Here is an 11,024-nt window from a genome sequence, read left to right as displayed (position 1 = left end):
AGGCAACTGCCGTGCTGGCTCGGGAGGTTGTGCCGGTCTAATTTCCCTCACTCCGGCTGGGCTGGGGAGGCTTCGGTCGGCGTGGCAGGGTTAGTAGGCGGAGTCGTCTGGTGCCTCCAGCTTCTTCAGCCAGACCCTCCCCCCCCCCCTCCCCCCCCCCAAGTTTCCGACCTGCCCTGAGGTGACACCGATCGACTCGCGACTCTTTTCAGGGTTGAGAACGCCGCTTTTGATTCTCGAAGACATGGTCTTTTTCCCATGTTTTGGGAAAGACCAATAAAAACGCCGGGCTTTGAAGCAAAATGCGTTGGTAGCTGAGATGGTTAAAAGACATTTCCGAATAACCTAGACCCGTGATAATTATACCTCAATGCCCTAATCGCAGTTTCCACCTCATTGTCACGCATATTGTGGGCTACAAAATAGGGGAACTTACACAGCTTAACCAGGTACGGTGTCGGAATGGTGCCTTGAAGGAAGGTCGCAATATCTCTTTCGGAGCTCCGCAGGGTCTGCTTGAGAAGGTCAACGTTGACCATCAGCAAATGCTGCGGCCTCTCGGTCACCGAACTCCCTGAACTCTTCCTTGGGCTTCTTGGCGAGTGTGGCAGAGTTGTCCTCCCACCATTTCTCCAGCCCATCGATTGGCTCCAAATGATATTTAACTTTGTCCACTGGGAGGAAAGGGCCTAGGGATTAAGGGCCTAGGGATTGATTGCGTCGGGGGCGGCGACAGTCGCTGAAACGATTGGAGGCACCGGCCCGCTTGGGGTCGTCCTTTGAGTGCCAAATTCAACCTGCAAAGAGAATCCAGCCTCCTCCCTGGTTCTTGGGGAGATGGAGGGGACGCTATCAGCCCGCTCAAGAACCCACTCTCTCAAAGCGGGTAGAGCTGCCGGGTTTGACTCTAGGATTGACCTGCTGTTTTTTAAACCAAATCCTCTACAGTTTGGTCAAAAAGCGGTAGAATCCATGATTTCAGCGCCAGGGTTTTGGGTAAGAAGAACCGCGCACACTGGTCCGTGAGACTTGATTAATGCCTGGTTGAATAAGAGAGCGCTGAAGACTTCGAGAAAGTTCCGCCGAGGCCAAGTTTGATGATGATGATGATGATGATGATGGGAGAGGAAATCATTTTTCGGTCCCCAAAGGTTCAGAGCGGCTGGGTTTTCAAGACGAACTGTTGGGCTCTACTTGCACCCATGACGGCCATTGTTTGTCGTTGCCCATCTGACGTGGAATGCTCGCTTGGACTATCATGGCCTGTTTGTCCACTCATTAAAAAAAAAAAAAAAAAAAAAAAAAAAAAAAAAAAAAAAAAAAAAAAAAAAAGGAATCATAAGGTGGGTAGCCAAGCTAAAGCCATCCTTACCTGCGGTGCCAAAGCAATCAAGTCATAATGAACAACACACATCTGAAACTCACTGAATACGCTTTGACAAGGAGTCACAGAATGTTTCTGTCATACTAAGCTGGGCTTGTAAAAGCATAGGTACCTACCAAGGGAGTCAGTAGTCCACCTAAAGATGCAGTTGTGCCGGCCTATGAAATTCGCATACTTGACAATCAATTTAGTACAACAGTCCGCATCTTGGTATTGAGCTACTTCTCTTCACACGCACAATCTCTCTTTTCCTGTTTAGCTGGTTCCAGTGTATGATCTATTGGCCATTCCATCAACTATACCCAACCCAGAGCCTAACGATACACACACATGCAGTAGAACCACCCAGGTGGTTAGCCAGAGCTTATTCCAGTCAAGATTAGGACCTAACTGGATAACCTGAAGGTCATGCTCTATCCCTTTGAATCTCCCATCTTCAAGAAACCGATCCGGCGGGCTATCCGGCACAGCATCATAGGCCCCAGGCCCCCCCAGCTAAAGCAGTCGTGACAACCACCCACCACCGGATGCAAAACGCCATCATTATCTCCTTGACATGTTCCGAATCCACATCCACACACCACCTCTCCCCAGAAATAAAGCCTAATTCTTCCCCGACATGATCGCCATTTGTCTTGGCCATTATCCCCCACGATTTCTGTAGGTGCCCGATCGTCTCCCCAACAGCGTTTCGGTCTACCACAGGCATCCAATGGAATTGGAGCGTGATCCGCATCGTACTCTTCCCTGACCCTTGACGTTCCCCATCGTGAGCCATCCATCCGATTTGCACCCAAGCATCGATATGCGCAGAGACCCCGCTCCCAAAAGCTATGCAGCTTTGGATCCACCGCTACCATATTCCAGTTGGCGTAATCTGGAATTGTTCTCTCAAAGAAGACAGAGAATAGCTTTCTCGCTACATCCCCTTCATCCCGAAACTAGTGCCGCCCTCCAGGTATTTCCCCGGATAGAAGAGCACATTCCCATAAAGCGTCAAACACCGTTCAATCAAGATCTTGTTGCCAGCACTCTTTTGGTTTGATACCACGGGAATAATGTTGTGGTTTATCGTGTCCGACCTTTGAAATGATGTCGAATGGTGTGAGGGTGGGCCTTGGTGCTTGTCAGGATTCTCAAGACATGCAAGGTGGTGGTGGTGGTGGCGGCGGGGGGGTGGGTGACGTTTGTTGTTGTTGTTGTTGTTGTTGTTGTTGTTGTTGTTGTTGTTGTTGTTGTTGTTGTTGTTGTTGTTGTTGTTGTTGTTGTTGTTGTTGTTGTTGTTGTTGTTGTTGTTGTTGTTGTTGTTGTTGTTGTTGTTGTTGCTGTTGTTGTTGCTGAGGCCATCACGGAAGATTGGATATTCATTAGTCTCCCCAGCAGGTCTTGAACACCACAGTTTCAGAAAATGCGGCACCAGAACCCCTCCTGCGGCAAGATCCTCGGCACGCGAATTCCTTTGCCTGACGGCGAAAGCCAACGCGGCGTAGTCGGCTCTGAAAAGAGCCACCTTTTGCAAATTCCCAAACGGCCTCCAAACCTCCCTGCTTCTCCCCGGTCAACTGCTCATAGTTTTCTTCAAAAGACTCTTCAATGGCGTCGGTGTACCCGATTCGTTTGTCGAGTTGCTGGATTGGTGAAGGGAGAATGTCGGACTTCTGATCTGGCCGCAATTCTACCTGGTCGCGGATGCCCATTTCCTCGTTGCGCCGTGGTTTTGTACTTGGCGCCATCTCGGATGGACGGAATGAGAGAACAGGTTGCGATGAAGGTTGATCAAGCGTCTCGGTCTGCAAAAGTAGCGAGGTTAGGTGGATTGCGTACAATCGAGGCCGAAATGTTGATGGGAAGCAGGGCCAGAAAGAGAGAGTAGGAGATGAAGAAAGACAGAGTAGGAGACGGAGCAAAGTCAGAGGATGTCTTTGGGATTTACTAGGCATTGGTCGAAAGTCTAAATCTTGAATGAGTCATCGCTGTGTTGACTTTTCATCTTTGATTCCACATAGGCGCAAGCACTCAAGCCGATCCGAAAACATGAATTGGTGTGGCAAACATGTCACCGCTCCAGCTGTGTGATTGCACCAACGCGTCACTCTTCCGCTGAGTTCTGGACAGTGGTGTAATGTATCTTTGTATGACTACCGATGGTTACTGGATTATGTTACAACAAAGACGGGGCCATCAATTTTCCCCTATCCTACCGTAGTCATGCCCTGATACGCCGATACGTACTCACTGTTGCAGGGCCTTTTCTTGGTGACCAAATCAACAGCAAAAGACCATGACACAGCACCCAAACCCCGGCCAACCTAGCCAAAGCAAAGAAAGCCAGACCTATAAACCTCCCGAGCCTGTACGGCAGCTGCCTCAGAGGAGGGGTGTCTGAGTGAGACGGACTACAGCATATAAGATTTCCAAAAAAGGAAGCAAAACATACAACACCAGGGATTCCCCAGTGGTCACCCACCTGAGTACTAGTCCGGCAGTCAGCTGTTTGACTAGGGGAGAGCGGACGGGATCCCGTATTTTCAGCTGCTTGTGGTCGTATGTGCTAACTGACATCGGAGCATGCCATCATCACGGAGTAACTAACAATCATCCCCAGCAGAGAGAAGAACACCAGGCCGGCAAAAAGTCAAACGGACCTAACAACACACAAGCCCAAACAAAACAACCATCCCAGTGTGTAACAAACAGAAAAAGTCATTTCATAAACACATCACAACTACACAAAGACAACACCCCTTTCCCATCCATGCAACATCATCATACCCAACCCATCCCATGCAAGCCACCCATCTTGACCTAATCCAACCAAAATCCCGCCCCCCCCTTTACCTCGGCCGATGAGTCAAGTTACTACTCGCGCTACTACTGCTCCCCAACCGCTCCGGCTCCTTCCCGCTCTCCTCCCTCCTCGCCATCCCCGGCCCAAACACCCTCGTTGTCTGCTCCGTCCCTCCCCTCTGGGACTGCGCCGGCTGCTGCGACGACTGTTGCTGCTGCTGCCGCCCCTTGACATACTCCTTATTCTCAATAGTAACACTCTTGGTCATGTGATTAACCTTGTAAACACCCACCAGCCTCGCCGCAAGCTCAAACATGTTGTTCCTCAGCGAGATAACAATAAACTGAGCATTCTTCGTGCGCTCCTTGATGTAATTCGCCACAATCGAGACCTGTATTACTGTTAGAACTGTTGCGGAAGGGGAGGAGAGGAAGGAAAAACTCACGTTTCTGAAGTCCAACGCGGCATCAATCTCGTCCATGACATACAGCGGCGTAGGCTTGTAATGATGCAGCGCAAACACCAACGCAAGCGAAGAAAGCGTCTTCTCACCACCAGATAAGTTGGAGATGTTCTTCCATGATTTCTTGGGGGGCATGACCGAGAAGAGGATACCTTCCGAGAAGGGGTCGAGGGAGTCGACCAGCTCCAGCTCGGCGTTGCCGCCCATGGTGATCATCTGGTACATTTCCTTGAGACGGAGCGAGATGGTGGAGAAGCCCTCCATGAAACCTTCCAGCCTCAGCCGGCGGAGGTCGTCACATCTCTTCTTGGCGGCATCCCTTTGAGCAACGGCAGAAGCCAAGTCCTGGGAGCGGGCGGCGTGCTCTTCTACTCTGCGCCTGTACTCAGCCAGGACACCAAGATCAACATTGACGTTCTGGGTCTTTTCCTCCAGAACGGCAATTTCGCCCTTGAGCGTCTTTTCTGACATGTCAGAGAGCTCATCGCGGGTGTAGCGTGGGAGCTCCAGTGGGTTGGAGGCAGGATTAGGACCGCGGCCGGAACCGAGGAAGGTGGCTTCCGCCTCGGCTTGGAGCTGGGCGGCAGGGTCTTCGTCGTCTGAGTCGGTGGCATCGCCCATGGGGGAGTCGCCCTCGGCGTCGAGCTCGGGTTCGCCTTCGGCATCCTCTTCCTCGTCTTCGTTACCTGGCGTCTTGGGCCCGGACTGGGGGGTCACAGGCTGGGAAGGTCGGCCGGACTCAAGGTCCTCAATGTTTTGAAGCGAGAGCTTGGATAGCTTATTCTCCCAGTAGGCAAGCTGCCTTTGCGTCTCCTTGAGTACCTTTTGGTTCTCCTCGAGCTTGTTGCGCATTTCGATTTCGACGGCACGGGTGGCGTTCAACTCGGTGGTCTTCTCGTCAAGTTCGGCCTTGAGTGTGGAAAGTTCCTCCTTCTTGGCAGCAAGAGCTTCCTTGGCCTCCTCGACTCTGGTGGTGTAATCCTCAGCCTTGGTACCCTGGTTCTCAATCTCCTCCTCGAGTCTCTCCAGGTCCCGATTGGCAGCCTCGAGCTCCTTGGAAGCCTTGGCGTGGTCCTTCTCGAGCTTGACCTTCTGCTTCTCAGCCTTGACCTTGCGGACCTCGGCGCTGGAGACCTCCTCGTTTTGGGAACGAATCTCATCCTTGAGATTGTCCACCTTGGTGCGCTGTTGCCGGAGCTTCTCACCACCAACCTCCATAATCTTGTCCTGCAGCTCTTTAATCTCATCCTCGACACTAGAAGTCTCGCCATGGAGCTTCTCAATCTCCTTGTTAAGCTTGGCAATCTCCTTTTGCAATACGGCAACCCGGTTGTCGTCTGTCTGGGAAGGCTGGTGCTCCTTGCTGAGTTCCTTAATTCTGCGCTGAGCATCCGCCAAGTTCCTGGATGAACTCCCAATCTCGAGGTTGATCTTCTGCATCTTGGTGTCAAGCTGTGGGATCTGCTCCTTGAGGGAACGAAGACGAGCCTCCAGCTCACGTTGATGATCTTGGAACTCTTGGAATCTCTGCTCAAAGGCATCGCGATCAGCCTCCACCTTGTCCACCTGCTCCTTGCTGATCTCGGCCACCAGCTTGGACGACATCAATCCCTTCTTGACTGTCGTACCACCACCAGACATGGTACCAGATTTGTCAATCAGCTCGCCGGCCAGAGTGACAACACGCCATCTCTTGGCGCCATAGGCGATGCGGTTGGCCTGGGCAAGATCTTCCGCAACCAATGTATCTTGGAGCGCATGGTAGAAAGCAGGTCTGAACTTCTCATCCTTGGGCTGAACCAGGTCAAACAGACGGGGCGCATCCTCGGGAGTCTTGATGGGTGAGAAGTCACGGACTCTCAGCTTGTCCAAGCACATAAAGTTGCCGCGACCCAAGTTGGTCTTGCGCAAGTGCTCGATGCACTGCTGACCAGCCTCGACAGTGTCCGTGACAAAGTTGTCAAGCTGACCGCAAGCCGTCGAGATGGCAACGTCGTACTTCTTGTCGATGGCACCGAGGTTGCCAAGCCGCCCGTGGAAGCCGTCAATACGACCAGACTCCTTCATGCGCATAAGCGCCGTTAGGACATTGCCTTGCGTCTTGGTAGCCGAAAAGCTTGAGCGAGCCTCGTCCGCCTTTTGCCGCAGGTTAGACAGCTTAGCGCGGAATTTTGGCTCTTCCTGAGCAAGCTCCTCCAGCTCAGCAACCACTCTTCTGCCCTCCTTCTTGAGCGCATCCTTCTCAGCCTGGCACGCCTTGAACTCTTCCGCCTTGGCCGCCTGAAGTTCCTGAATGGCCACAATCTTGGCCTCCATCTCCTCAAGCGCAACACCACCAGCCTTGGCCTTTTCCTCCAAGATGGCCAACTCACTTTCCGCCACGGCGATAGCAGATTGCTTCTGGTTGATCTTCTCCTTCCAGGGCTCAAGCGACTTTTGCTTCGCCGCAATCTGATCGGACATGTGCTGAGTCTTGCCCTTGAGGCTGTCGCGGATCTTGGTCAGCTCTTCCTCCTCCTCCTTGATCCACCTTTCGATGTTCTCGATCTCAGCCGCACGCCTCTCGATATCCTCAGCGCATTCCTGAATGGTCTGGTCGGCCTGCTCTGCCGAGTTCTCAGAGTTGGCAATGGTCTTCTCAAGCTTCTTACGCTTATCGGCCAAGAACTTCCGCTTCTCCTCGAACTTGACGCGCTCCTGCTCAAACTTGGCCATCTCCTTGATCAGGGCCTGAGTTTCCTTTTCTTGAGCCTCATACTCCTTGTTGCCCTTGGCGTGAGCCTTCTCCAGCTGCTTGATGATCTGCTCGCTGCCGTTGTGCTTCTCGAGCTCGGCGTTGAGTTGTTCCTGCATCTGACTGATGGCTTCGTCTGTGACAGCTAGGTTATCCTCGCATTGGCTGATGTAGAGTTGGTACAAAGCGGACTGCTTCATGGCAAGCTCATTTTCATCACGAATGAAAGCCAAAGCCTTGTTCTTCTTGTCCTCGAGGCTCTGCTTCTCCTTCTCAACGTGTTGAACACGACCGCTCTTTTCCAAGCAGATTTCATTGAGTGTCTCGACCTCGGCGGCTGATTCCTCAATAGGTGTCTTGTACTTGGATGTGCCAATGATGTCCTCAAGATACTCGAGAAGACCATCATCGTGCTCGTTGGCAGCCTTGGCCTTCATCTGCGCAATAGACTCGACTTCACCCTGCAGAATCAAGAAACGCTTGTGGTCAAGATCGACCCCGCGGTCCCGGAGCAACGTTGTGACAGTTGTGAAGTTGGAGGTCTTTCCGTTGATGTAGTAGGCGCTGGAGTTGTTTCTGAAGGCCTTGCGGGAAATGACCAGGTCTGAGTCTGGGATGACTTCGTGACCTCCGCCAGGAAGGTCCATCACCTCACGGAAGTGCACCGCGACCTCGCAGTACTCCAGATTCGGGTACTTTGCCGAGTTGTGAATGAGGGCCGAGATTTTGCCTTGTCTCATCTTGCTTGCTCTGAAACCAAACACGAACAGCAGGGAGTCGATGACGTTGGACTTGCCCGAACCGTTGGGACCGACAACCGAGGAGAATGAAGCATGGAAAGGCCCGACCTCCTGCTTGCCGGCATAACTCTTAAAGTTGGTGAGCACAAGATAAGTGATGACAATGCGCGGCTTTGGGCCGGTATCTTGAATCACGGGGATCTGCATTGTGCGCGACTTCAGCATGATATCCATTGGCTTCTCGAGCACTGTATCCATGGGCTTGATCGGTTTGATGGGCGCAATCACGGTATCGTCTTGTTGCGAATTCGGCGGGGCATTATTGGTCGCAGAAGTGATATCGGTAAGCGGGGGGGCATCGCGTAGGAGCTGTGCTGATGGCGGCACAGATGGCTTTGGAGATTGGGTGGGAGCGTTCAATTCAGGCGCCGGCGTGGGTGTCTTGCTTGTACGGGGCGCGACACTCTTTCGTGGTCTTCCAGCGGGCTTCTTTGCTGTGGATGGTGGTGGTCCAACGGTGTCGTCGGCTGCCGCGACAGGCTTCTTCACTGTCGATGGTGGGGGCCCAACTGAGGTATCGTCGACGTCAACAGCTGATGATGCACCCGCTACGCTGGCGAGCGACTGGTCGGGATCTACATTCTCGGTACTCTCGATAACAGGCGGTGCGGAAGGGGGGGGGACCGCAGGCGCAAGACTCTTCTTTGGGCGTCCTCTGGGCTTCCTCACTGGTGTCTCGGCGGGTGCAGCTGGTGCAAGTTCGGTAGTGGTGGTCCTCCTCCGACCTGGTCTTTTCTTCTCGACCGGTGCCGGTGTGTATTCCTCCTCCTCCTCTTCCTGCTTCACTTTTGGGGACCCGTCGCCCAGCTCGTCCTCCGAACTCTCGACAATAGTGGTGTTGCGCCGGGTCGCAATCCGGCGGGACTGTCGCGTCGACATATTTGCGGTGTGTGTGCTACAAACGTCCAAAAGAAATCAAGAAAACCAACAACAAACAGCGCAACAAATCGCTGCGCAAAGGCAAGATACACAAAGCGCCTGGCAGATCTCCCACGCAACAGAAACACAAAACGCGCTGGTGGTCGTCGTCGAGTTTTTGTCGAGTCGTTTCAGTCCAAAAGTCGCTGCGACAAATCCCAGAGCTCAGGCCCCGCTTTCCCCAGTTGTCGTCTGTTGACATTAATTGATTGTAAACAAATCACAAGCCACGTCTGCCCCCGCCAAAAGCCACTAGCCACTAGACACCAGCCACGATTGACTGGTCGAACGCGTTCTTATCGCGCGTCTGAATTGACCATCTTGAGAACACGCTATCCCGTGACAGTTTTCCGCTTAACGGCATTATCAGCTCCACCGCACCCCGTTAGACAAGCTAAACCAAGCTTCTTTTCCCTCTAATTCATGAATCAATCGGGTCGGGTCGCACGTCGTCACATCTGAAGCTTCATCAAGCTTTTGAAGCCTTCCTCTGTTTACATTCCCCCAAACCCAACCCATCAACATCACACCTCCCATAACCACCGCCAAAATGAACATGCTCGACTTCACCCACTTCAACGCCGCCTTCCCAACCGACGGCCCATCCCCCTACGACCCAACCTTTTCCCGCCAAATCGAAACCTTTCGCAAATCCTTCGACGGCGTCCTCTTCATCGATCGAGTCCTCCACCGCCTAGGTATCAAAGATGGTTTGTTCCCCTCCCCTCCCCCAGATACTAACATCCTTGTTCCAGCATCAAAAGTCTACCCCCCTCACTCCTCCTCCGCCCTCCGCTCCCTCCACAACCAAATCATCACCTCCTCCCCCGGCATCTCCCCCCACGCCCGCCTCTCAGTCCTCTTCTACCTCCTCCTCGACTTTGACGAAAAACGCGGCCCCCGTACCTCCAACCTAGCCCTTTCCCTCGCCGACGAGTCGGGGCTCCCATCCAACTACCAGATCCTCATGCGGGGGCTGTGGCATATGGACAGGTCAGAATTCAAGTTTGCGCTGGAATACCTCTGCCATCCTTCCTTGCCAAGCGAGTTTGCCGACGATATTATAACAGTTCTGGTCAAGCACGCCAAGAAGACGGAGGATGATTACTCGTTGCCGTTAGCGTATTATAACACTGTCCAGCCGGTGCTCAAGACGGGCGAGAGTTTGGAGCTGTTGTTTGGGGCGTTGGCGAGGACGAGCGTGACGGAGGCATTGTATTTTACTAGGATGTGGCCGGAGAATGCGAGGAGGGGGTTGTTTGAGAGGTTGGTGGGGAGTGTGATCGAGGGTGGGGAGAGTGTGGGGGGGCGGGTGAGGGAGTTGGTTAGTTTGCCGTTGGAGGGGAGGGAGGAGGAGTGGTTTAATGAGTTTGTGGGGGGTAGGGAGAGGGGGGGGAGGGGGGGGAAGAGTGCGAGGGCTGTTAGGGTCATGAGGGAGGTTGTTACGGGGCGGGGGTTGGAGCAGGTGGGGGTTAATGGGGTTGGGAGGTGGTGATTTTCTCATACACTTGGAGAATGAATTCTCGACAGTGGGCAATGAGGATGGTGAGTGAATTTGTTGTATTCTGTATTTATGGTACTGGGATTTTATGGGCTGTCTTGTGTGCTGCCAAGAGCATACATAGTATAGCTTATTTAGCGTGGCGTTCTCGGGGCGTTTGGTAAAGGGTAAAATGAATATCATCATGATGGTTGTCAATCTGTGGTGTCAATGGCAGTGCGGTGGCGAGACGTGTGATGATTGTCTGTGTGAGTTGAGAAGCATGGTGAAGTACTTGGCTCTCTGGACAAAGTGTTAGGGTGTGGGTCGGTATGAAGCGGCGTTAAACATTACCTACCTGTGTAGTCTTGAGATGATATCTTTGTCCGACATCTCACCTTCGTTACCAGCGTGGTCATCGAGTTGGCGCACCCGTTCACACAGTTTGTTGAGATAC

The 11,024-nt window shown here is 52.8% G+C and overlaps 2 protein-coding genes across 2 annotated transcripts; one reads left to right on the top strand and one right to left on the bottom strand.

Annotated features, from left to right (window-relative positions):
* Positions 1–4,170: 4,170 nt before the first annotated feature.
* On the bottom strand, positions 4,171–10,466 carry SMC4 (Structural maintenance of chromosomes protein 4). Its single transcript, XM_062913467.1, has 2 exons — positions 4,618–10,466; positions 4,171–4,563 (listed from the first exon to the last, which is right to left on the bottom strand). Exons 1-2 carry the CDS (start codon positions 9,046–9,048, stop codon positions 4,219–4,221), a joined length of 4,776 nt encoding a protein of 1,591 aa, XP_062764879.1. The 5' UTR covers positions 9,049–10,466; the 3' UTR covers positions 4,171–4,218.
* On the top strand, positions 5,479–10,582 carry QC763_508755 (uncharacterized protein; the record flags this gene model as incomplete). Its single annotated transcript, XM_062913466.1, has 2 exons — positions 5,479–9,797; positions 9,843–10,582. The coding sequence occupies exons 1-2, from the start codon at positions 9,638–9,640 to the stop codon at positions 10,580–10,582; spliced, it is 900 nt and encodes a 299-aa protein (XP_062764878.1). The 5' UTR covers positions 5,479–9,637.
* Between the last annotated feature and the right edge of the window lie 442 nt (positions 10,583–11,024).

This window comes from Podospora pseudopauciseta (genome assembly GCF_035222475.1).
Source record: "Podospora pseudopauciseta strain CBS 411.78 chromosome 5 map unlocalized CBS411.78m_5, whole genome shotgun sequence".
In the NCBI taxonomy this organism is placed as follows: domain Eukaryota; kingdom Fungi; phylum Ascomycota; class Sordariomycetes; order Sordariales; family Podosporaceae; genus Podospora; species Podospora pseudopauciseta.
Note: the sequence above shows the minus strand (reverse complement) of the source record. Positions and strands in the feature narration are given on the sequence as shown.